The 27,046-nt window shown below is 44.5% G+C and overlaps 1 protein-coding gene across 1 annotated transcript in view; it reads left to right on the forward strand.

Moving 5' to 3' along the window:
• PACS1 (phosphofurin acidic cluster sorting protein 1) overlaps positions 1–27,046 on the forward strand; it is a 70,597-nt gene that overhangs the window by 19,015 nt on the left and 24,536 nt on the right. The window contains exons 2-14 of the mRNA XM_063146197.1: positions 6,311–6,398; positions 6,919–7,008; positions 8,997–9,122; positions 10,112–10,256; positions 13,508–13,599; positions 14,212–14,292; positions 15,850–15,909; positions 16,741–16,901; positions 20,481–20,574; positions 21,748–21,828; positions 21,938–22,053; positions 24,917–25,055; positions 26,611–26,715. Of these exons, the coding sequence (XP_063002267.1) occupies positions 6,311–6,398; positions 6,919–7,008; positions 8,997–9,122; positions 10,112–10,256; positions 13,508–13,599; positions 14,212–14,292; positions 15,850–15,909; positions 16,741–16,901; positions 20,481–20,574; positions 21,748–21,828; positions 21,938–22,053; positions 24,917–25,055; positions 26,611–26,715 (1,378 nt within the window). The remainder of the gene's footprint in view (positions 1–6,310; positions 6,399–6,918; positions 7,009–8,996; positions 9,123–10,111; positions 10,257–13,507; positions 13,600–14,211; positions 14,293–15,849; positions 15,910–16,740; positions 16,902–20,480; positions 20,575–21,747; positions 21,829–21,937; positions 22,054–24,916; positions 25,056–26,610; positions 26,716–27,046) is intronic.

Below are 27,046 nucleotides of genomic sequence, written 5' to 3' on the forward strand. Positions count from 1 at the left end.
TTTCCCTTTGTTTTTTACCGTCATGAATCATTTTTTCTTTCTTGTTCTTATATTTAACTTTCAACTGACCTTAAACATTGTGGACTGAATGCCAGCACTTCTAAATCTCCTTAACCAGTTTCCCCTTTTAAAATGAATATATATAGGGCCATTCTCTCCAGCCTGTGGTTTAATGAAGTGTGAAGAGAGCGCTAGTTGGTTTTTTTTTTTTTTAAGCTCTACGTGTTCCATTTGAAGAAAGGATAAATGTAGTTTTGTGCACAAGAACAGGATGCGTAAGGTCAGGATTCTGGTCTATGACTTTGATCATACAGCTCTTTAGAGCGAAGTATAGGAAGACAGCTTGGCTTACTTGATTTGGATATAGTTGAAGAGTGGCTCAAATACTCGTGATGTTCTAGGACTGAAGTTCCAGGTGTTTGCATAATGCCCTGCACCCCACAATCCCCCCCCAAAAGGAATTTGACCCTTCTTGAAGGTAGCTAGTCTAGCAGATATTTGGCTGATGAGATTCACAGTCTAAGTTTAGGTATGAAGCAAATCAAGTTTAAGGAAGTTTAAGACCCTGTTCATTAGGCACCTTAAACCATGGCTTTAACCACAGTGAATTAGGCAAAAAGCCCTATTCACTGTGGTTAAAGCTGTGGTTTAAGGTGTCTAATGAACAGGGCCTAACTATGGTTTGGCATAATATCTGAATTGACAACAGGGTCTTTAGCTGACACCGGCGGCCACCGTACCATAGAACTAGGAGTGCAGAGGAGACTGAAATAAAAACATACAAGCACTCTAACCATAGTTTGTGCATGTGTTTGGAAGGCTAAGCCATGGTTTGGCATGGTTATCCCAGGCCTAAGAACAGCCAAATCCGACAGAGCAGAACCCTGCAGTATGTATCTTATTTATTTTTATTTATTTATTACATTTCTGTGCAGCCCAATAGCCTAAGCTTTCTAGAAAGTTTACACCAATTAAACCCTAAAATGCAACACAAGATTCAATATAAAAGTTTAAAACTACAAGATAAAATAGAAATAAAAATCTATTAACCCCCACCCCCACCCCTTGATTTTGTATATTTCATAAATTTAGATCCTGCCCTTCAGCAGAAAGAATTGGGATGGTTTAATGTATACGATCATTTTAAAAATTGCCCAAGTATAACCAAACACGTAAGCATCAAGATGTTAGGCTGAATTTTGACATGAACTACTGGCTGGTTTAGTCTTGCCCCACTTCCTAACACCCTGCCGACCAGCCTCCTGAGCTGCTCCACTTTGTTAGTGATTCTAAATGAAAGTCTTTCTTAACTTTCACAGGACTACCTTGTGGTTTCTTTGAGCATCTTGGAAAGTATCCAAATAGCAACTTGGGATACGCCCAGTCTGATTGTTCCACCTTTCAGTTTCTAAAGTGCTGCTGGGGGCGGGGGAAGGGGAGGATCCTGGCCTTTTATCTTATATATATGTTACCTGTCTGTGGTGTTCTCCATAATACTTTAATTTATTTATTATGGCATATCATGACTTGCCTTTGTATCGAAAGAAATGCACGAAACAACCTAGAAAACCCCAAATGGCAAAGTTAAAACAGCAAACGAACACTTTATAAAACGGCAATAAACAGGCAATAAACAAAATAAATGGCATTGGTGTGGTTTGAGGAAACAAAAATGTCTTTACCTGTCAGCAAAACATGCCTCTTGATGAGAACCTGTATCTTGAAAACCGATATTTTTTTTTAAGGAAATGCACGTACAAATGTGGTGGTTTATTCTGAATATGCAGTTCATGGAATCTTGTGGTGTGAGATCCACAGCTTGAGAAGTTATAGTGGGCAGCGGAGGCCGTGTTCTGCTTCCGCAGTCAGCTTCTGGCTTATGTTGGCTGTAAGCTAGCAGAGCATCCATTCTGCTGCTCATCCTAACTATGCGTCTTTACGCATCCCTGCTTCTTGGTGCGTCCTCGCCTGCCCTTTAGAGTTTGTTGCTGTTCTGGGTTCACTGATTTGAGCAGATGAGGAATGGGCCACGGAAGACTTAGCTCTGACGTTGGTTCATATGGTGAATTCAGACAGGCTTTCTGTTGCAGTTTACACACACTTTTTCCTTCGTAGGCTACTGTTAGTCTTTACTTTTTGCTGACAAAGAATCCCTGGGGAAAGGGCCCTTCCCTTCCTTCTTAGGGCCCTTCTGAACCTCTTCCGTGGTCAACATTTTGGGCTTTAGCCTCAAGCTAGCTGGTGCCATCTACCCAAAAGCCTCTTCCCTGAAGGGCCCTAACTTTTCTGGTGATTAAAATGCGAATATTTTAAAGTCTTGAATGGACCATCTTAATTGTCTGCACCCATATGAATCTGCGCAACCCTTCACAGCTATTGAGATTTTGCTCCATATTCCCATCGTTGGAAGAATGGTGGATAGCCATGAGGGACAGGACCTTTTCTGCTTGACTATTGGCAAGCAGTAAAGGCATGTTTTCTGGCAGGCATCACCTTTTAATAAAGGCGTTTTTAAAAATGCTGCTGTCTTTCGCCTGTAGCTGATTTGTTGCTTTTAATTTTGTGTGTGGTGTTTTTTTAAATTTATTTTGTAACTATATTAAACTCATGTATCTGTTTGCTGCCTGCCCTAGGATGAATGTATATTGCATCCTGAATTTGGCCATCCGCACCAGATCGCTTATGGATGTTGATTGCGTTTAAATCCACAGATTAGCAATTTTATTATCTATATATCCCTCCCTTTTTCACTATGCTAGGCCCCAATAACCCAATTCTGTTCCCTTTTCAGAAACCAATAAATAACCATCTAGTATCTTTAGTGATTTTGTAACACTCCTTCTTTTTATCCCTACTCTGTATTGTTTTATATAATGGTGTATCTTCTTGTTTTATATTGGTCTGTTGACTGTAAATAAAGGAATATATTGCATCTGGTGATAACGTATATGTACACATGAATTGCTTATGTTGTTTGTAGCTAAAAGTGTGAACTGCTGCTATTAAGTATTGGGTCTGAGGTGTTGAGGTGTGTAGAAGTGGTTAACACTTGGTTTCACAACCAGGAGTTATTTAAGACTGTATATCTTGTAGTACCTCCCAAGATAAATGCAGTGCTCATTTCTGCATTTTCTTTTAGTTCTTGCTGTTCAGTAGCATCATTCTTGCTATTCCATAGCCTTGACACTCACCCAAATAGAAGTCCTTAGCTAAGTCATCTTTAAACTACTAAATTTAAATGTATTTTAAAACTTTGATGGAAAGTATCTCTTTGAGAATTCTGAAGGAAACAAATTTCTTAAGTGTGAGAACTTTTGGATTAAATAGAAACTGTCACATACACGCTATTGAAAGCAAAGGCCATTGTTAATATTGAATCCCAAAATAAGCAAGTTAAAGACCCTTTAGTGTTGTTGGAGACTAAAGTTTAAAGACGCTTGTGGATTTCAGCTGTCTGTTATTATTTTTAGAAGGGAAGACCTAAAACCTTCACTTGAAAGACTAACTGTGGTTGTTTTGGATACAGACTGGAAAGAAATGTCACATATCAGCTCCTTTTTTCATAACATTTGGGGTGTGAAAGAAGGTAACAGTGTATCTTTGTGGTCTGCATGATAGTGGGGCCCTAAGCTTCTCCAAATTTCTGTTTTGGTCTCGGCTTTGCTAATAAATGGAGAAAATGTTAATTAGTTTAGATGATTAATCAGTAGATTAAAGCTTACCACTCTGAAAAATGCCTAGCAGTAATTAACTACAGTTACCCAAGGGGAAAAGTTAGTTGTTGGCTAATTTACAATTGACCTTGCTATTAATTTAGATGAAAGCTTTGGGGACCAAAGTAGTAATTTATAGGTGGAGTTGGAGCCACCCTGTAGTTGAGTCTCCTTCCCATGTTCAAATCCTTCTGGCACCTGTCTATATATTCCCAATTTTGAGCTAAACACAGGTTTTCTGCCACAGGTGCGTTTTTTGCTTGCAACGTTCTGCGAAAATGCCCCGGTCATTGTGTTAGACTGTAAATTCTTTAGTTACAAAGAGGGAGAGGAGTAGTAGGAATTGATCCATTGGTCTCAGTGGTGGTGTCAGTCAAGTCAGTTAGCACTGCTATATGGGCTGCATTATGAAGATCCAAGGTTTTCAAAGCCAAGATTTCACAAGACACTTTAATCCCAAAAGAGGTGGATGACCATTAGACTGCATGAAGGAAGAGGGAGGACTGTTTTGAAACAAAATTTGTACAGCTATTCCTGATCTAGTATCTTTTCTGCTTGTTTGTGTGTGTAAAAAAAATTTCTGGGGGCCTATCAGTGTTCATACAGACCCAAGTAACTCCTTGCCACAAATGAGAGAGTGAGCACAATCACATCTTATTTCTAACTGTGCCACCTGCATGTTCAGAATAACCGGAGTCCTAGAGAACAATAGTTTAGATTAAATAATAGAGGTGTGAACAAGGGCAACCCAAATTGCAGAGAGAAACTAGTGAGTCATACCAATTTTGAGGTTGTCTGCTCTCTGGAGCTCAGCTGTGCTTAGCTATGCAAATTCTTGTGTGTTCCTTTTATACCCTAGACACATTTTGCTGTTGATACGTTTTGCTCCCCGCTTTTCTCCAGCCACCTGTTTTCTGAGGCAGTGAAACTGTGTGGAGAATGAAAAAGGCCCTTGTTTATGCGGAGAACTCTGAGGCCCATCCTTGCAAGGATCTCTGGGAAGAGTTTGCTTCTCATCTTTCCTCTCTGTTGTTTATTCCATACCTCCGAAGAAAGAAAGACAGTGTTTTATATGTAGCCTTTGGCTGCATGCCTCTTGAGTGATAATTACCCCAAGTGCTGATTTGAGAAGTTAGCAAAGTTTTTTTTGTAAGTGAAGGAGGAGAGCTTCAGTTTTATTGACCTAAGGTAGAAGCTGCCAGATAAACTTTGAAACTGGTCTGTGACTAAGGAAATTTGCAAGTAAACAGCAAACTTCTTTGCAAACCTCAGAGTGGCTTGCATAGTGCCCACAACCATGCATTGATCAGGTGCACACCTGCTTAGTTTCAGTAATGCTACAGTACTTGATATTCCCAGACCAATCAGGATTAAAGAAATACAAAACACCGGGTCACTTACATGTGTACAAATGTAGTGCTGACTCATTAAAAAAACAAAATAGTAGATAACCGTGAAACTTTTTTTCCAGACCTGAGGTCAGAGATTCATGCCGTCTATATAATAATAATGATAATAATAATTAATAATATATTTATTTATTACCCGCCTCTCCCTCTGGATCGAGCTTAAACATGAATTTATATAGGAAGCCTGTGAAAATGGCCTTATACCTGGTGAGCAATTAAACGACATGAAATTTTGAAATGTCATGTCAGTAGTGTTCGGAACCTGGTTTCTTTCATGTTATGCAAACTCTCCTATGCTGCAGGTGATGTGGCATCCCATAAAACTCAGTTCAGAAACCCAAATGTCATCTCAGTTTTCCAGTGGCCCATCTGTGTACTGAAGAAGCATAACACAATAAATCTTATTTCCTGTCAATACTTCATGTGCAAGACATCTGGAATGAATGTTGTACAATGCTTTAAAAAAGTATCACCTACTTAGGGCCTCAAGGCTTGGACAAATTAAACAGATCTAGATAGTTAAATGGGTTTTTATTGTATAAATGCCAAGAACACAGCAAGAGCTGATCTTTTCAAAGCATTCCCAGCGTGAATTTTTGTCTTCTGCTGTACAGATTATGTTACCTTTATAACCTTGGCTTTTGTTAGGAATTGGAAAGCTTTCCAGTAAATATATTTGTCTGAGATGTGTGTGTATTTTTAAAGGGGGGAAAAGGGAATAAGAAGCACTTACCAAGGCAAGTGCTACTTGGAAATCTGTTTTGTGTGCCTCTTAGCATACTTGAAGCTGACAGACAGCCTTTCTCACTCAAGTTTCAGTCTGAGCCAAATAGGTTCAGATTGGCACCTTACACATGGAGAATTCAAGGCAAGTAAAGCACAAAGATAGCCAATGTGATTTGTGTTTTAAAAGGCTGGAAGAGTTGGTGATTCTAGACAATATTCTTAGCAGAGATGCAGTAAAAATAGGAATTTAAACAGACTTGGTTGTATGTGTGTGGGGTGGGGGTGGGGGAAGAGATGAAGAGGAAAAACTGCAACAGCCTGCTATGTAGTTCAGAGCAAACCTGCTCCCTTTCCCTACAAGCCAGAGGGAAAACGTAATTATGTAAAACTATTTGCTTTCCTTTTGCTTTAGGAGTGATCAATCTGTAATCTGCATTTTTCATGTCTCTTTTCTGTGGACAGATTGTTCAGTTTGACCTTGAAGAAGCTCATCATGCTGAAAGAGATGGACAAGGATCTAAACTCCGTGGTGATTGCAGTAAAACTGCAGGTACGAGTAAGAACACGAGTAAGGAAGTTCCAAGCTGCATATTGGCCTTAGCAATTGCTAAGCTCACCAACTCCATGTAGCTTTGGAGAGATCAGCTTCACTCCTTCATTTTCCCTCATTGAACATCTGGGTCCATATTTGGGTACAGAGTCCCCCGAACTTATTATGCCTACCATTCTAAACCAGATTGTTCTTACATGGGCAAACTAGTTTCCCATGCAGTGTTGGAATTCTAGTAACGAGGCATCTGATATTGATTATGTGGCCAATAGTTTAATTGTGTTGGCCGGGGATTGTCCGTTCCAGTGAAGTGACCCCAATTGATGCTTATGCCCTCCTCCCTTCCAACCCTCACATGGATCTGAACATGCGTCCGCTCGCTAGATTGAGCAAACTGGCCCCTGTTCAGTGCTGCCATGCGCGTGTCTTGAGTAAGTTATTTGAGGCTCATATACCCCAGAATCACCTCCACCTTTTCTAAGCGTTGAAGACTAAACACTGCTGTGCATGCCTCCTGCAGGGTTCAAAGAGGATCTTGAGATCCAACGAGATTGTCTTACCTCTCAGTGGACTAGTGGAAACAGAACTTCAGCTGACTTTCTCGTTACAGGCAAGTACAATTAAACTGAATACTGACCCTTTGAAGTGTATTGTGCTTTGTAGAATGGAACTTAATTTTTTAAATATTGGGAGCAAAATTACACGTTAAGCTGACTCCTTTAGACTCCCAAGGAGAGCTCTTTCATGCTGTCAATTCTGGCCTTCATCAGTCTGTTGTTGTGTAATAGAAGTCGTACTGCCCTGATACAAATCTATGGTGCACCCACACTTAGAAAGCTATGTGTAGTTCTGGTCACCTCACCTAAGAAAGGATATTGTAGAGTTGGAAAAAGGAAAGGGCAGCTAAAATGATCAAGGGGCTGGAGCAATTCCCCTATGAAGAAAGGTTAAAACAACTGGGACTGCTCAGAATTATGCGTGGTGTAGAGAAAGTGGATAAGGAGACCATTTTCTCCCTCTATCATAATACAAGAATTTGGGGTCATCCCATAAAGCTGACTGGTGGTAGATTGAGGACAGATAAAAGGTAATACTTTACTACCACAAGATACAGTGATGGCTATCAATTTGGATAGCTTTAAAAGAGGATTGGACAAATTCATGGCGTGAAAGACTACTAATGGCTACTAGTCCTGATAGGGGTATATGCTACCTCCAGTATCAGAAGCAGTCACTCTATGTACACCAGTTGCTGGGGAACATGGGCAGGATGGTGCTTTTGGTCTCCAGTCAGGAGGTTGGTATGCTGGACTAGATGGATCCTTCTAGTCCAGCATGGTGGTTCTTATGCATGTGCGTTCCAATAGCCTCTAGCAGCATAGCGCACAGAGACACCACTCTAGCGTTCATATGCTTCAGATTTTCTCAACAATTGGCTTAATAGCTGTAAAGTGCTTGGGGAATTTGGAAGGAAGAGTGCTGTGATATTTCAAATCTTATTACACCCACACCTCTATCTCCCTGGGCAGCAATGCCACACTCTGCCTGCTGTGTCCCTGACATGGTAGCTTTCCAGATCTGCAATGTGATGCTCATGCTAAGTGATGAAAGAAGCTTTTCTTTGCGTTTCTCCCTCCCTCCCCCCCCACCCAACCCTTTCCTCCAGTGAAAGCGTCCAACCCTTTTTCTTTCACGCTGCATAAATAGCTGTTTCTTGGCACAAAGATTTTGGGCCTTTAAAGAACCGTAAATTGTATGCATTCTGGATCATATTGTTTAGCTTCACTGCTGTTCAGGGCACGAATTAAATTTTTTTACGGGTTTGAAATGTTTATCTGAGATGGGATGTACCGGATTCACGTTGCCTCCCTGTTTGCTTGCAAAGCCTAGTACACTTGCTAAGCCAGAAGGGAATGAATCTGGGTGCTTTGGAGGGTGGTTTGTTCGGACAAGAGCTTCCTTCCAGAATTGTCCAAAGCCCAAGCAATGCCTTTTGCTGTACCGGCTTCCTTGGATGGGGAAGCAGGCTTTTGTGTTTCACAGTCATTGGGGTCCATTTTTAGATCCTGTCTAATGTGTCTTTTATTCTGATGAGAGAACTGCTCTTGGAATTTTCTTCATGACTCTAAGAAATGGCAAGCAAATAAATAATGATATGAAACACTTCTATCCTCTTCCCAAAATGTAAATGCTTCATGTGGCCATGCCAGGCTTTTGAAGGCATGGAATGTATTGATTTTGCGTTGTTGGTCAGGGTCATGCTTCATGGCTTTGGGCTGTTTGAAATGGATTTCCTGCTGATCTGGAAAGTATCTTTGCCCTTAAGGATCCTGTGTTTAGAGAAAGATCAAAGTGGGCTGATTGGCTGAGGGCACTGCTTTGAAGCTTTCACTGTGCTCCTCTCAGTATGCTGTCAAGAGGTGCAGATTAGTTCTGAGCCGTATTTGTCCGGTGAGGAGCCTGAAAGCTTGCACTGCTTATACTGAAGTTGGTTCGCTCAGAAAGTATAACTCTCAGCTTGCTCTCTTTACTATGGCACTCTGTATCTACTGCACAAGATTTGTCTGTTGCTTATTCGTATGCCGTTTCCTCTTGCAGTATCCTCACTTCCTGAAGCGAGACGCCAACAAGCTACAAATCATGTTGCAGCGAAGGAAGCGGTACAAAAACAGGACCATTCTGGGCTACAAAACTTTGGCTGTTGGCCTTATCAACATGGCTGAGGTAAGGCAAAAGGAGAGACGACTGGGGAGAAAGAATAGAGATGATGACTGAACCTCCTCCTAGTATTCACAGAGAACGTCTCTAGGGAAAGCTGAGGATACGCTATTCCATTACGAAACATTAAACATTTCATTTATATTTCAAGGGAACTGAAACAGGGAGTTCAGTGCACGTGCGCCCACTCAGTGCGCACAAACACATATGCACACCTGGAGACGCAGACCCCACTGAAGTGTAATTGGCTTGCGGAGAGGTATGAGCTTGGACAGTACGTCACAGTCTGTCTCCTGCCCAGTTCCCGCCATCCTAAAAGGACATCAAGCTCATACTGGGAAACTGGAAGATGACTTATCCTGACTCATGACGTTGGGTCCATCTGGCTCAGCATTGTCTTCACTCACTGGCAGCAGCTCACCAGGGTTTCAGACAGGGATCTTTCTTGCCCTACCTGGGGATACCAGCGTCTGCGTTTCAGTCCCCAGAAAAAGCTATCCAGTGGTGTCGCTCGAAACAAACGTTTGGGAAGTGAGAGGAAAGTTGTCTTGGTGGTGAAGCAGAAAGCTTATTAACTTATCAAACAAATTAAGCTCAATTACTAGCAGTGTTGTGCCAAGTGGAGGTTTGAGTGCAACTGGTTTTTCAAGGGGCAGGTGCCTCCGTAGCCTCGCTTGTGCTCCTCCCTCCCATATCCGCTTATCTGTTGAATCTATAACAGGAGTGCGCTTTCTGGGTTGGCTGATCTTCTTTGTTTTAGGCTCAGGTTGGTGTGTATTTCTGTGACTATTTTTTTTTTTGAGGATCTCTCCCTCTTTTAACAAAAGCAGATTGACTGTCAGTCACTTGGAATGTTACAGACTTGCCCACTCTGCTTTTTGGTTCTGTAGCTTTCAGGAAATGTAATCAGTTGTTCTAGCCATTTGGCTATCACAGTTTTCTGTTTTTAAGCTTTCTGGGTGTGTTCTGAAATTGCACTGTGTTTTCTTCTCCAGGTTATGCAGCATCCAAGTGAGGGGGCCCTGGTGCTGGGACTCCACAGCAATGTGAAAGATGTTTCTGTCCCTGTTGCTGAAATTAAAATCTATTCTCTGTCCAGCCAACCAATAGACCATGAAGGGCTTAAATCAAAACTGTCTGGTAAGGAGACTTACAAGTCTTGAATTCCTGCATTTTGAGCAATCTCGGGACCAGTATAATACACAGTCCCTCAGAATAGCTGGCAAAATGAACTATGGATGTAGTACCATGGGAAACACCAGGTCTCAGATGCAGGAAGGCTCTCTCTTCCAAACTATTTATTTATTTATCTGCCCAGTGACCAATTTTCTCCTGCAACTTAGCACAAAGTCTTGCACGGCATTCCCTGGTGTAGCTGCTCTGTTTCCCTTAGGTATTTGTATCAAACCGGAAGCCTTTTTCCCCCCCACGTCATTCTTAAATTCCTTTTATTTTCCTCTGAGCAGACCCAGAGATCCTAAACCATATCTGCAATATTCAGACTGAAAACTGTTCTGTAAGGAATTTTTTGTAGGCTGTACATCTAAGCATGGTTTCTACAGCTCCCAAATGCTAGGGTATTGGTTGGGGGGGAGAAGAGGAAGGGGGCACATGAAGGATCTCTTATTACAGAGGACTCCTGGTATTCTCATACAGCTATGGTTTCTTGTAGGGAGGAAAGATCATGTTAATTAAACCAGTTCAGGTTGGGAGTACAAAGAAAAATTGAACCCATGGCCTTCAGAAATCCAGCTGGGCAATGCTGCCCATTTGTCCAGCATGGCGCTCTGTTCTATGGCCCTTGTGTCTCTTGTTGGTTTCTCCTTTTGGCCGTGGGTGGTAGGCTGAGCCACAGACCAGTGAAAGAGCACAATCTTTGTAAGCAGCATATCCCAGGTTGAAGCTCTGGCGTTTCCAGTTAAAAGGACTTCTGTCTGCAGGGCTAGGAACGATTCCTGCCTGAGATCTTGGAGGTTTGCTGCCAGTCAGAGTCAACAGCATTGGGCTGACTTGGCATAGGTCAACTGATGCATACATGTATGCATGCAAAGTCCAAACAAAGCATGAGGATATCATGTGAGGTACGGGAGGGGTTGTCTCAGAAAATCTCAGCCTTGTTGGGGTTGAAAGTGTCCTACTCCCTATGACATAGATGCTAGAGGCACACTGGAAGCAAATGAGAGCTGCAACAGGCAGGTTTACAGCTGCTGCTTGGCAACCTGTGGGCCTGCTCATTAGTCTTCACGCGTGAACTTTGTAGGAGAACGACTCCAACACCTTTTGGAGCCTGATTCAGTATTGTCCACTCTCTCACCGTGCTTTGTTTTGACAATCCAGTCTAATTCCTTCAAACACGGCTATATTTAGCCTTCCGTCTTAGAATTCTCTGCTTTACGATATTCTCTCCCGGATGGCTGCCTAGGCAATAAATCTGGTTGCTAGGGAAACCGATGGAGATGTAGGCTCCGTGCTGGATTTATTCTGATATTTGGGTTTATTACCAGCAATGTTGTGAGTGATCGGATGAGAGAGTGAGAGAGAAAGAAAGCTGGGAACTGAGATGAAGTCATCACACTAGGCTCCAGTGCTGTTTATGCATTTATCTGAATAGAATGAAAACGTGTCCACTTAGCTAGATAGTGCCAGATTTTTAATCTAAAAGTAATTGATTTTGCATTCTTTTTAGCAGAAAAAGAGGCAACGTATAGGCTAATCTCTGCTGCGAATTGATAAGGCTCAATTGGGACAGATTTTTAAAAACCTGCACTATCTCCAAGGAGAGCTCAGGGTAGCATACCTTATGGGGTGGGGGTATTATCCTATTTTTCCGCACAATTACTCTGTCATCTAGGTTAAGCAGAGAGAGAGAGAGTGGCCCAAGGTCTCTCTAGTGAGCTTTATGGCTGAGCAGGCACTTGAACCCAGATCTCAGAAGTCCAGGTCCAGTACTCCCTGTTCCACATGTCTGTCCTCTGTGAGATAGATTCTGGTCCCTCACTGCTGGAGCTTGGGTTTGAAGTTGTGAGACTTAATTAGAATAATATGAACGAAGAGTTGCCTAGGTACATGCCCAATTAGAAAGCACGCCCTCAGCCTTAAGTCCTCGTCACTGCCTTTGATCTTATGCGGTAGGCTGCAATGACTTAGTTTTGAGTGAAGGGCACTCAAACTGGTTCTGAGGCCCACGTTAGATGGCATCCCACTAGGATACCAGAGTATATATTTTATTTTCCATGCCTTACTTCCCAGTGTGTAGGAGAAGAATGGATGAGAAAGCTGAGATTGTTGAAGTGATTTGAATAGTCCATAGGTCCATTGTAAGGAGTTAGCGGGGGTGGGGGGCTGCCTTGCTTTTGCCAGCCTCGTAATGAGAGTAGATCCATTGCAAAACATCTTCCTGAGCAATAGCTCCAGACTAGGGTTATATCTCTCTAATTACGTCCTCTAAATAGCTAGAAATTTAAGAAGCCAGGGGCCATATATTGAGTTTGATGGTCCATTTGGCTGATCAGAAAGGGCAGTTGTGAATCTTAAATTGTGCTCTTCTGCTTGTAAGTCCCATCCCCAGGAATGAATGATTAGCTGTCTGTCTGAATGAGGAATATCAAGTTTGAGAGCACCCAGGGGGGGGCTACGCAGATGCATTGTTTTTGAAAGCTACTTAAGCTGGCCAGTCACTCTCTGGGTAAGGATTCCAACATTTTATTCCAAATGTTGGAATAAAATAAATAAATATACTTGAAATGCTCTTTTTGAGGAAGTTGTACATTTCAAAACCACGATCCTTCCTCCTGCAATCCAAAGGGGTCCAGCCCATTCTGCATCTCAGGACGCTACTGCTTCATTCTTCTGGATGCATAAATCAGGCCTAAGTGTACTTTAATGCCACGAGGAAATACTTTAGTGACCCACCATGGGATTCCCGACATGTAATTAAGAATCTAGTGCCTGAATTTTCTTTTCTTTTCTTTTTTCCCCTCCTCCCTCCCAATCCCCTTTCCTTTTGTGTCATGTTTTTTGTATTGTAAGCCTGTGGGCAGGGACTGTCTTAAGAAATATTTTTGTAAGCTGCCTTGAGAGCCTTTTTGGCTAAAGGGTGGGATAAAAATGCTAAAATAAATAAATGTAAAATCAGTAAGCGCAGGGCAAGATGGCAAGCAAAAGTAGTGGACGAGGAGTGGACATATTCTTCTGGTGGAGCAGCCGTAGTTGCTCTCCTACAATCAAGCTGCCTTCTTGCTTAAATTTTTTACTGAATTTGCACACTCTTTGTCTCGTGAACCTCCATGCTGGACCAGTCTCGACTCCAACCTTGCATTTGAAAAGACATTAGGTTTTAGTGTCAAATTGAGCCGGTTGACTTTTCTGGTAACACTAAAACTGTTTTCCAGATCGCTCCCCGGACATTGATAACTACTCAGAGGAGGAGGAGGAAAGTTTCTCTTCTGAACAGGAGGGGAGTGATGACCCCTTGCATGGACAGGTAAGCTTCTCCATTGACCTAGTCAGTTCCTTCGGTGAGTGTGCGCTATGGATTTGTAAGCCTTGCACCTGTCGAATGATAATCATTCCAAACTCTATAATAATTACAGTTGTCACTTTCCAATATCCCTTTTTAATTAAATGAGACACATTTAAATATTTTCTGTTGTTTATTCCGGTTTTTTTTAAAAAAAACGCATTAAGGTTGAGCGGGAAACTTAAGGAGAAAGCGTGGGAGCTCTAAAAACATGGGTTGCTCACCAAATGTTGGCTGTAGCTGTTTAAAAAACAATCAAGTGCATGAAAAGAGAGTTCATGGGAATTGGCAGCACTGAAGTCTAATGCAGAGATCCATAGATCTGAGGAGCTTTAGCTAGAGGATACAAGAAGCAAACCCATTCCCAGTGAATGCTCTGAACACAGGTGGCTGAGATGTACAGGCTTTGTAATAACCTTTGCTAGTGTCAGCCATGTTAGAGTGCTCAGATTTGGCCCTGCTGCTGAGTGAAACATGATGTGAAGACAAGTCAGTCAAGATTTTGGCTTGCTTTGGAAGCTCCTGTTGGGTGGTGCTGGCATTCTGAAGTGGCTTGTCCCACCCCTCTCCCCACAGGATTTGTTTTATGAAGAGGAAGACCTTAGGAAGGTGAAAAAGACTCGGAGGAAAATGACGTCGACTTCCGCAATTACTCGGGTGAGTAGTGTTGCAAGCGACCTTGTCAGGTTGAGGGGTTCTGACCCTGTCTCCTTCTTCCCCCTCTTCCGTTCCCCCCTCCATGTTTCTTCTTGATAATCCAAAGAGTCCAGGCATAAGCGAGGGGCACTATGTGGCTGTAGCCCATGGACACAGAGAAGATGCTTCACAGACCTGGAGAGGAGCAAATGACTTACCTGCTGCCTTGTGTGGCCGCAACACACCCCAAGATTAAAATATTGTTGGCTAGCCTTACATGCCTGGCTGACTATTACCAGGGTTCTAGTGCCAAGATAACAGAATTCCCAGCTGGTCTTTGATGATGACTTTTAATGCTCTGCCCCAAAATCTGTGAGCTCATTTCAAGCACAGCTGAATGTGGACTGAAAGACTACTCTGAACCATGGAAAGCCCTAGTCAGCAACTTTTTAAAAAAACAGGAGGATTGCTCTTCTCTCTTTCCCCTACAAATAATATTTATTTGTATCCCGCCTTTTGTCCAATACTGGGCCTCAAGGTGGCCTTACAAAATTTAAAACATATACATTTTAAACCTAGGAAAAGAAATGTACAAAAATTTAAAAAACATTAAAACATTACAATATTAAAACACAAACGTTTAAAATACACAACAGTTTTACAAGTCCTTAACATAGATGGAGGGCCAGCTTATTCTCCGAAGGCCTGGTGGAACAAACACGTTTTTGCCTGCTTCCGAAAGCCCATCAAGGAGGGAGCCAGTGTTGTGCCCATGTTAAAGCAGAAAGCTGACTCCAGGGCTTAAATTGTGGTGGGATGCACTTCTTAGTGCCAAGCCTTGGAACTGTTTCAGAAGCTGGCTTTGAACCACGGAGGTACAGTTATGCATTAGCTGGAGCAGCCTGTCGCTGGAGAAGAGAACCTATGAGCGTATGTGAACAACCATTAGTGCAACACCAAGTTCCCACACTTCTGGCGGAAGAGGCAGAGCTTCCAAGCAGTCTTTATCCCTGCCACCGCTTTTTAAGGAATTAAGCACTTACGAGGCTTTGTCTTCCCGCTCGTCCCCAGTAAATTGGTTTGCCTCGCTCCTCGATGCTTCGCTTTGAAGATGAGTCTTCGAGCACTAACTTTTTGAGCTGCCTTCATGAAAAATGCACGCTGTGAAGCTGCACTGTTGAGAGCTGCACTCTTCTCAGGTTTGCAAGCTAAGCACAGTTGCTCCGGACCAGTTCCTGGAAGGAAGGGTTTTGAGTTCATGCAGAGTTTCTGCAGAAATGGGCACTACAGGGTTACTCTTCTCTCTTCTCCCGCTCGCCCAGTCAGTACGGGTTCCATTGATTTGTTGCACACGCTGCAGTTCCTATGTTGAGCGGTGTATGGCGTGGGGATTGGCCAGATCTGCTCACATCATATACTGCGGCTTGGATGCGAAGTTGTGTGGAGAGTTTTTTTTTAAAGTTACACATATTCTGGGAGTTTTAAATTAGCCTTTTCGGCGTTCCGTACACTTCCAGCATCAAGTTCTGCTTGCGTCTGTGCTAGTCGCTCAGTTGATGCTTTTCGCTTTTTTCACAGCAGCCAAATATTAAGCAGAAGTTTGTGGCTTTACTGAAGAGGTTCAAAGTGTCCGATGAGGTACGTATGGAAACATTTATAGTCCTTGATTTCGATGAGTTCAGTTGCTGGTTGTTTGACGAAATGCGTGGCATTAAATCCGCGCTCCGTGATGACAAAATCCACATGAAATGTAGCTGGTAGTGTTTGTTCTGATGGGAAGGCCTGAAGTGCGTCGGTTGAGCACTTGCTCTCGCACGCAGAAGGTTTCAGATTTAATCCTTGGCGTCTCCAGATAGGGCTGGAAAAGAATTCTGCCTGAATCCCTGGAGAGCCACCGCCAAACTGCGTAGACAGTACTGAACTAGATGGATCAGTGCTCTGACTTGGAATATGGCAGCTTCCTAGGATCCTGAGTAATTTTATGTGGGTAGGATGATTGGTATATGTGGTGGGATGAATTGGAGCAAGTTCGAGTGACCCTGTTTACATCGCCTCTCATGAGCAGCTGGGGATTCTTTTCCCTCTGGAAGGTCTGGCTTGAGTGTGTGTAGGTGTGGCTGCAGTTGGGGGACGACACACTTTCCTGCGTTGTTTTAAGCCTTGGTTATTACATGTCTGTTGCTTCTCCATTTCGGATGATGATGATACCTGAAGTGATGGGGTTTCTTGTCTGTGAACTGAAGGAAGGCACAACCTCTGCTAATAGTTTCCGGGTGAAATTGTTTGGCTGCCTTAATAACGAGGTCACAAAGTTTCCTGCTTGGCAAACGCTGCACAGTTTGATACAGCTAAATGAGAAGTTACTCCATCTAAGTAAATAATTCAGGCCCCACCTTAAGGAAGGGGAAGTTGTGTGTTTGGCAAGCAGAAACGGTGAGCTGTCCTGATTGCTAAGCCTTTCTCAAACAGGTTGGCTTTGGACTGGAGCACGTGTCCAGGGAGCAGATCCGGGAGGTAGAGGAGGATCTTGATGAGCTCTATGACAGCCTGGAGATGTACAATCCCAGCGATAGTGGTCCCGAGATGGAGGATACAGAGAGCATCCTCAGCACGCCAAAGCCGAAACTCAAGTAAGTGCATCCCAGGAGCGGGTGGGGGCAGAGTTTGGGAGCAGAGATCCCTGTGCACATATGCAGCAGTCTGCTGAGGTGGTCGTCTTCATAATTTTTGTGAACCGCCCAGAGAGCTTCGGCTATTGGGCGGTATAAAAATGTAATAAGTAAATAAAAATAAATAAAATAAATCTGAGCTTTTTAACTCTCCTTCGGTGGGAAGGCTTTGAGGCCTTAGGGTGCTCAAGCACTCTTGTTTTCACGCCAACAGACTCCTGTAATTGACCGAGAGATTTCACAGAAGGCATTGGCATAAGGAAGCCACAGGGTTGGTGCTGTTGGTTACATTTCTAAGGCTTCTGGTTCAGTCCTTGCAGGAGAATAGTGCCCAACTGTCTATGGCAGCATTTCGATTGCTAGTCAGCTCTTTCCCCAGGGCTTTGGGAAAGGGGCAATGGCACTGAATGGCCTCTGCATGTTCTGCCTGTTCCTCACGCTCCTGGGTCCAGCAAAATGCTGAGCTGCGCCAGGGGTGGGGTTTGAAGTGTTCTCCTATAGGCCTTGGATAAGGGAGGTGCAACCAAGACTTGTTTTGATTCTGGAACCTTTCGGGAATAATGTCCACACTTGTTCAAGGTCTCCTCTGCCATACGGAATACAAAGCCCCAAGCTTTTCAAGAGGTTAAATTCTATGGCAAATATCTGTGCATGGTGTGTGGGCCTCGCATTTTATTCCATCCCCTGCACTATTTGGGTGGCTGTATGGAATTTGCAGAACGTGTCCCATTGCACTGAGCATGCAATAGAAAAAAGAACAGAAAGTTTGTGCATAATAGGGGAAGCGTCTTCCTCTGGGCTCTCGTCCAAGGAAGCATATTCTCTTCCAGCAACATTCTTCCACTGGAATGGCCAACCCACCCAGCCCCCTGTACCACCATTCTGTTCCACATAGTATCATGCTCTTAGAGGATAGGAGGCATGAAGAGAGAGTGCTTGTACCTCCCCAGTTTGGGGGTTTGCATGCCTCCCCTTTCCTTTCTGATTGCAGAATCATTTTAATGGTTAGCTTTTAAACAGGAGCCTAGTCTTTGTGACTGGATTGTGTTACAGCCATGACAAAAGCAACGCATCTCAACGTCAACCTGTGCTGCTCGCCTTTGAGCCATTCTGGTTCCTGTTTATCTTACCCAGATAACTGAAGTCAGCCAAATCTTTCTCTCTGCCTCTCCATCCCCTTCTCTTTAGAGTTCAGTCTGGTAAAGTGGGTGCTTGAGAAGTCAGCTAACTGGTAGTCCGGCTTATGAAGCGTATTTCTTCAGGAGGCAAAGGAGGAGAGAAATAGCTGGTTTGTGCTAGGTCGAGTAGTGGGGAACCCTTTTGGGTCTGGCAGCTACATTCCCAATATTTAAATTATTAGGCAGTGGGCCAGATTAAAAAACCCACAAAAAGCACGCAAATGCTTAACTGTCTCAACTGCACAAATTTATTAAGAGTGTTTCTGTCCTGCCTTTTTAAGCCAAAAACATCACATGATTTACTTTTATGAGGCAGCTAACAACCTTAAAAACAAAATAATAAAACAACTGAAACGTAACACAGACACACACCTTAATCAAGAACAAATGAATCATCTGAGCACCAGTAAATTGAAGACACAAACCAGCAGAAAGATCGAGCCCAATGAAGGAAGGTTTCCTTCACACTTCGAGAACCCCAAATTCCCTCTGGAACAACAACAAAATGACCAAGAGGAAATGGGATGAGCTTCCTGAGCCTCTGAGCCGCTGTTTGATGGCCCTATCCCTGATATCCAGCACTCCTCTATGTCCACCATATTTCAAATGGCAAAGGGACCCAGTGCAGAGCCTCCAAAGACCTTACATTGTGGCTAGATTCATATGACAGAGCCAGCAACTGTCTAGGAATACTGGACCCAGCCTGCTTTGGACTTTAAGGGTTTCAACACCAGCAGAGATACAGTCAGCAGTTCCTTGTTCAGCAGACAGTGTTCCTTTCTCCCATGAGCAAGACAAGAAAGCGTAGGACTTACAAGTGGTTCGGCAGGGGGGATTTCCCTTTCCTTCCACCTGCCCATCATGAACAACAGCTGTCATAGCAGCTTCCTCGTGAGTTATTTGGGGAAAGCACTCCCCGCTGCTGAAAAGGATCCGGCTTGGCCCCAGCAACCGGGCACACCCAGCAACTTCTGGTGATGCTTCGGAAGCCAGGGCTCCTCCCATTTCCAGGTCTCCTTCTCAGGAAACGGCCTTCATGACCTTTAGAAATCCTGGTTCCTGGTTGATGTAGCTTCTGGGGCTTGATCAGAAAGAAGGGTGGACAGCCCGATGACAACGTTGACCCAGCGAAAAAGGCAAATTCCATGTTAGGCATGATTAGGAAAGTGATCCAGAATAAAATTGCCAAGATCATACTGTCCTTAATGAAAATCTATGGTACAACCGCATTTGGAGTGCTATGTGTAGTGCTGGTCGCTGCACCTTAAATAGGAAATTGTAGAGTTGGAAAGAGTACAGAAAAGGGCAACGAAAACGGTCAAGTGGCTGGAGAAACTCCCCCATGAGAAAAGGTTATGTCTGGGACGGTTCAGCTTAGAAAAAAGGCGAGTAAGGGGACACGTGTGTGTGATGTACAAAATCATGCATGGTGCGGCGAAAGTGAAGAGGGAGACATTTTTCTGACTCGCTCATAATGCTAGAACCCAGGATCATCCCATGGAACGGATTAGTGGGAGCTTTAGGAGACGTAAAAAGAAATACTTCTTCACACAACACGAGTTTAACTATGGAATTCACTTCCACAAGGTGTAGCGATGGCCACCAATTTGGATGGCTTTCAAAGGGGGTTGGACAAATTCCTGGGGGAGAAGGCTCTCAATGGCTCGTGAGTCTGATCCTGTCTTGCATTGACCAGGATCAGAGACCATCTGCCTATGTACACCAGTTGCAGGGGAACATGAGCAGGAGGGCACTATTTCACTCCTGTCCTACTTGTGGTTTTCCTGTGGGCAGCTGGTTGGCCACTATGTGAACAGAATGCTGGACTAGGTGGACCTCGGTCTGATCCAGCAGGGCTCTTCTAATATTCATAAGTGTGGGATCAAGTTAATAAGAATCATGTAAGGTGCATATTGAAATGAGGCAAGGATCTGAAGCTCCCTATGCCTGTACCAGGATACTAGAGAAGTCCACTGTCCTGCATGGCTCCCCCACCCCATGCCTAAGCTTTCCTTTTGATATAAAGGATTTGTTTTATCTGCTAGGAAGGGTAACTCTGAACCAGATTTTCCCCAACTGTGAGCTGATGCCAATTGAGTGGCTAGTTCAAATGGGGTTGAGGCTTCCTGCAGTAGTATTTCCACCAGTCCTCTACCTGAAGTCACATTTTAATCTTTCAAACTTGCCAACATTGTAGATCATCTATAGCAGAAAGCCACAGGTTGCCCATCTGCTAATAAAGGTGGAAGGTCTTGCAAGAAGAAAATTGCTGTTTTGATCCAGCCTCTTTGTGATGTTCTTGCAAAAGCACATTACACAGTCGGTCATTCTCCTTTGATTTTACTGTTTTGTTCCGTTCCAGGCCTTTCTTTGAAGGAATGTCGCAGTCGAGCTCCCAGACTGAAATTGGAAGCCTTAACAGCAAAGGGAGCCTTGGCAAGGATGCCACCAGCCCAGTAAGTAACAAGGAACTGCTACTGCTTCGGAATTAAGATATATGATGCAGCACTGGGGTTGTTCCAGTATTTTGGCTGCAAGTTGCAAAGTGGTGCACAAGACTTGAGGATGAAGTCAAACCTTGCAAAGGCTGAACAAAGCAATAATCCTGCCCTGGCTTTCAGGCCCATTGTTGAGCCAAAGTGCATGTGATACAAGAGATACGTGATTGAATCTTCTGTGTGTTTTTTCAAAACACTTAAAAGATGGGTGAGTGAATAGCGTGAATTGGAGGAGGTTCTTTTAACCCTTTCCTTTTGGAAGCTACTGTTAGTCCGGTTGAGGGGGAAATACTTGTATGCATATTGTGTCTGTTTTCCTCCCAGCAACACAGTAATTTCAGAGGGGTTGTTTTGATTGGGGAAGACGTGGGGCATTTAAAAAGCAAACCTTTTGCCCTCGGTGCAATCCAGGTTTTTTAAAAAAAATAATTTCGGGAGATCCGACCGTGGATTTCAGTTGTCACATGTAGTTTGACCCCCCTGTACCCACTCACTTTGTATGTACAACAATAGGCCGAAGGGGTTGCATGTCTAGGTGAAGAACCTACTCGCAAGATGTATCCCCTAATGTTTTCCCTATACGGAGTGATTTTGCACCATTGGGCTAGTTCATATGTTCTTGAAGTGGTGTGCTTGCCACCAAAACTAGTTCCCTCTGGCAGGGTCCTACGCAGGTGCAGAAACACTTGAATTCGGTTCTTTGGGTTGGTTGGGGTGGGGGTGGGGAGCCAGGAACATGGATAATTGGACTTTATTGCTGTAACTTATGGTTCATTGTACTTTGACAGTAGCAACTAAAACTTAGTAATGACTAAATAAAGTAGGAGTAGTCCACCCCGAAGGCCCTTTAGGACACGCCTTCTAGGGCCTTCATGAAATCCAGCCTTGAGGTCTAGAAACTTGTGTGCGAAAGCTGGGTTTCCCAGGGATCTGAAGGCTACATTGCCCGCTCTGCTAGAGGTCAAATGTTGCCATTCACAACGCTATTGTGGCCAGGTGGTAAAGATCGATCCTTGATTTTTAATCTGCGTAAACAACATGTCTTCCAGAGACTACAAATGTGACCTGGCTGAATTGCAGCTTGCCTCACTTTTCGTTTTCTCTTTCTCTCCATCGCTGCTGTTAATCCAGATGGAAGCATGCCTTGGGGACAAAATGAAACCTATCCGGAGTAAAAATGCAGATGACAATATCAATGAAGCAGACACGCTTGTAAGGCCGTTTCCTTTTATTGCTGGTAGTAAACGTTCTCACCAATAGGATGTCCTTCTGCTTTTATCAAGAGATTAATTCTAAATGCTCTTCATCTCCCTTTCTCTAGGAAGGAAATGAGCAGGACACTTTTGGAGATTCAGCCACCACCTTAGTCATCCCGGAAAAAATAAAGACACCTATGAAGACCAGCAAGGGAGAACTTCAGAGCATGGCGTCACCAAGGTAATATGCAGTTGGGTTTTGTTTACTTGCTTGCTTTTTATCCCTTCCCTCTGAAAATGATACAAAATGGCTAATAGCCTAAATATGTCTAATAATCTAAATATCAAAGCCTGAACACTCAATAAGCTGTAGTATATCTTAACATTCCCTTGGCAGGGCTGGGCAAATGCTCCCCCTCAATCTTGCATTTAGGGTTCACATCAGATATTTTAGGAATTTTGCATCCTGCCAAATAAGAGCAAGATTTCACTGGAAGAATTCAGTTGCAGGGATCGGAGGGGGGCGTGCAACCCATTTTGGGGGGCTGTATACAGGGCATGGATTTGTGCACCTCTGTTTTACCAGAAACTAATTTAGGAAGGGGGGAAGCGTTTTAGTTGCTATTGTTAGACAGTTGGGAGTTACAAACAGTTGCCGTGCTTCTGCAAGTCACCAGTAGGTCTCAGTCTATCTTCCACCCACCCCTGATCTGTGTAAGCTGTTGAAAGCATTTCAAAGGTAAAAGGCCATTCATATGAGGGGGGAGATCTTGGATGGGGTTACACTCCCCCTGAAAGACTGCGTTCGCAGCTTGGGGGTGCTGCTGGATCCGTCGCTCCAAATGACAGCCCAGATAGATGCGACGGCCAGGAGTGCCTACTATCTGCTTCAGCTGATACGCCAGCTGCGCCCCTTCCTGGAGTTGGAAGACCTAAAGACGGTCGTGCACGTGCTGGTAACTTTGAGGCTTGACTTCTGTAATGCGCTCTACATGGGGCTAGCTCTGTGCCTAGTCCGGAAACTTCAATTAGTCCAAAGTATCGCAGCCAGGCTGGTCACTGGTACATCTAGGGGTGACCACATTACACCAGTTTTAAAATCTCTTCACTGGCTGCCGATTAGTTTCCGGGCAAAGTACAAAGTGTTGGTTATTACCTTTAAAGCCCTACATGGTTTGGGTCCAGGCTACCTGCGGGATCGCCTTCTCCCGTACAATCCGCCCCGCACACTCAGGTTCTCTTGGAAGAATCCACTTCAGCTAGCAATAAACTAGATTAACAACTGTTACCCAGAGGACCTTTTCTTCCACTGCTCCCAGACTGTGGAATGGCCTGCCGGAGGAGATTTGTCAACTTGACAGCCTTTTAGAATTTAAAAAAGCAATAAAGACTGATCTATTCCGACAGGCCTATCCAGTGAAATGTTAGAATGTTTTCAGGATGTTTTAATCATGTATGGTATGTTTTAATTCGTTTTAATGTGTATTTTATCTCATGTTTTTATACTGTTTGTTTTACACTTTGAATTGTTTTAGTTTTTTGTGAACCACCCAGGGAGCTTCGGCTATTGGGCGGTATAAAAATGCAAATAATAATAATAATAATAAATAATAATCTTTGAACTGCTCGGAGCAGCGGGGGAGGTACAAGGGCTGAGTGCTTTCTACCATCACTGAGTAAGCCCAGCTGCCTGGAGAGATTATTAAGCAGGATGCCCAGGTCTCCGGGAGTCGCGTTCATGCAGGTCTTAACTTGCCACCTCCATCGCACAATGGCCTGCCCCCCACTTGTGTGCTTCTTCCCAGGCACTCACTGCCCCTCCCAGGATTGATTCATTCTGGGTTGTCCAGGGAAGGCTTTCCTTGAAAATGTTCATTTTGCTGGTGTTGTCTGTTCGGGAACACGAGACCTGTTCCCCCTTGTGCATCCTCCGGCTTTCTCTAGCTGCCTAGATGTCTCTTTCTCTGTTGGGTTTGGCCAGGAAATGACCCTTCCATCACTTCAGCTCCGGGCTTTGCTTCAAATCGCAACGTCGCTGCTTTGGATACATTCCTGAGGCTCCAGCCCCTAGCTGAGGATTTGACTCCAAAATGCGGTGTACTGTTACAAATAATTTCTCCTAATTCTCTCCCTTATTGTAAACTGAAATGTGTTGCGCCTGCCTTTCTCTGTGGTGCCCAGGAGGCCGCAAATGGCTGCATCTCAGTGGCTTTCTCGGGCCCTGCTGCCTCTCCCTGTGCAAAACAGATGCCTCGCAGGCGGCGCGCTCAGCGGCGCCATATGTTTGTTTGCTCAGCTCCCCGCTTTGCTTCTCTGTTTCCCCGCCCCCTTCTTCCTCCTGCAGCAGCTCGATGAGCCGCTTCTTTACCAAGGGCAGCAACTTCTCGGAGCGAGCTGCCTGGTTTTGTCCTTGAGTTTCCACCTTTTGCCTAATGTCTCAGACAGCAGCAGAAGGTTGGATGTGCCTTCGGGCTCCCTCAAACTCAGTAGCAGTTCTGGGAAATGTCACTGGAGGAGGGTTGGGGGAGACGGGTGTCTTTGTAGCATCCCATTCAGGACTGCATCCACTTGGCTTACCGATGCAGCTGTTCCTCCTCTGCCTGCCAGCGCTTCAGATTCCCCTGAGAGCGGCACTCTTGCCGTATGATGAAATTGCCGCCATACACACCTCCCGTTGTTGCATCAAGACACCCCAGATCTTGCCTTTGGATTCCCTGTGGCAACGAATTACCTTTGCAAAGGTCTGATTTAGCACGGCTTCCAAGAGCTGGCTTTCAAGGAGGGCTTGTTTGGGTTCTTCAGGGAGTGGAATGCAGGCAACCTGCAGGCACGCAGTATACACAGTCTTGTGAATAATTTGTTGTCCCAGTGTAGTGGAGACAGAAGGCTCCATTGGCTGCCCAAAGCGTATGAAATGTAAGAAGGGCACAGTTGATTTTGGGGCTCTACTGAGCTTGTGTAAAAGATTTTACCTTGGATAACAGATTCTTATGCTTTTGTGTCTAGAGAGCGAGAGAGAAGGTCTTTGTCTTAGTCGTCCCCCCCCCCCCCAGTTATAGCATGGCCCGGGACATTAATAACCATCTTCCTTCTGCCTGTAACAGCAAAATGGACAGTGCTACCCACACGCCGCGGCAGAAGCGCAGCACCCCACTCAAAGAGCGGCAGCTTTCAAAGCCCCTCAGCGAAAGGACCAACAGTTCGGACAGTGAAAGATCTCCAGACTTGGGTCACAGTACACAGGTAACCTGCATCCAGAGTCTGTCATACTGTGGCTTGAGCATCCTCTGTCTGCGTTTGGGAGCAGGGGCGGAGGTGGGTCTTCTTAAATCGCAACTTGGCAAAAGCCAACTGTTGGGGAAGGTAATTGCTCTAAGTTCCCTTCAAAACAGTGCCGCACCTTTCCGTTTGTAGCGTTCAGGATCTCTTTCATGCTGAATGCCTCCACCTTGACTAAAAGGTTGTCCTCAGAGCAAATGATGCAAATTAAGCAAATAGGCCCACATTTACATCATTTTTGCTTCCAGACTTAAGCCTGTGATGAACATGAGCTTCTTTGCCAGGAAGGGAGTGACTGGGAAGGGCCTTGGAATTAGGTGACTAGTAAAGGTAGGGAGCATTTGCCGTGAGAGACACAAGTCCCTTCACCTGATCTAGAAGCTTGTTCCGAGGCCTCCTTTGGGTATCTGAACCTTTCCCCTGTACTATCTGCTTGCATTCAGCTTTTCTTTTTTTACAGCCACATAGAAGTGAGGAATGCACATGGCCTGGATTACAGTGACCTACTGAAAGGGGTGTGTAAGGGCTCGGGGTGGGGAGGGGGCGTCCTCTCCCGTTCTGAATCATAGTATCAAAAAGTTCTAAGAATAGGAGGAGGGCCTTCCCCTCTGCCATGGAGCACATACCTGCATCCTCCATACTGGAGCTGGTACGTGTTCTTCACGTGGCGATTACTTTGCCTTCTGTTTGAATTCAGAGTTGCGTTGGTGATCTGGTAGACATTGTTCACTTGGACTTCCAAAAGGCTTTTGATAAAGCCCTTCACCAAAGACACCTGAGCAAACTTAGCAGTCATGCAATTAGAGGTCCTCTTATGGTTACAGAACAGGAAGCAAAGAGTAAATAAATGTTAGATTCTCCCTACAGAGGGATGTAAACAGTGGGGCCTCTCAGGGTTCAGTATTGGGAACAATGTTTTCCAACTTATTCATAAATGATTTGGAATTAGGAGCGAGCAGTGAGGTCACCAAGTTTCCTGGTTATTTAGGGTGGTTAAAACAAAAAGGGACTGCAAAAGTGTCTCTCCAATCTGGAAGAAGGGGCGTCAACATGGCAAATGCAGTTCAATGTAAGCAAGTTGGGGTTCGTTGCATTGGGGCAACGAACCCCAACTTCAGGTATAAGCTGATGGGATCTGAGCTGGCAGTGACTTGACTAGGAAAGAGATCTTTGGGTTGTGGTGGAGACTTCAATGAAAACGTGCACCCAGCGTGCAGCTGCTGCGCAAAAGAGGATTGGACCAATTCCTGGAGCAGAAGGCTATCAACGGCTACTAGTCCTGATGGCTATATGCTGCCTCCAGTATCAGAGACAGTCTGCCTATGTACACCAGTTGCTGGGGAACATGGGTGGGAGGGTGCTGCTGCACTCATGTCCTGCTTGTTCATCCCTGGCCGACGGCTGGTTGGCCACTGTGTGAACCCAGTGCTGGACTAGGTGGACCTTGGTCTGATTCGGCAGGGCTCGTTTTATGTTCTTATGAACCATCCTTCAAAAACCATACAACTTGCCCCCACAGATTCCTCGCAAGATCCTTTATGACCAGCTGAATCAAATCCTAGTGTCAGATGCAGCACTGCCAGAAAACATCATCCTCGTGAACACTATTGACTGGCAAGGCCAGGTGAGAAGGTTGGCTGTCGCTGTATCTCCCTTCCTTGACAAGCCCCCCCCCCCCCGGCCCCATCCCCAGCTAGCAAAAGCAGAGCCCAACTTGGCAAGAGATGACCTGAACTGGAGAAAATGAATGCGTGCTCTTGTCCCTAACTGGCATCCCACGTTTTGACTGCAGAATGTGACGTCGGGCAAATCTAGACCCTCTCCTCAAATATGAGGGACTTCAAAGTAGCTGTTGTCCTTGGTTGGTATTATTACGTTCCAGCAGTGCATGTGCAATTTTACAGAATACCACGTATAAAGTGGTCCTTGCTGCAGGGAGTTCCCAATGTAAAAAA

This window comes from Elgaria multicarinata, chromosome 21, assembly GCF_023053635.1.
Source record: "Elgaria multicarinata webbii isolate HBS135686 ecotype San Diego chromosome 21, rElgMul1.1.pri, whole genome shotgun sequence".
NCBI classification, from domain to species: Eukaryota; Metazoa; Chordata; class Lepidosauria; order Squamata; family Anguidae; genus Elgaria; species Elgaria multicarinata.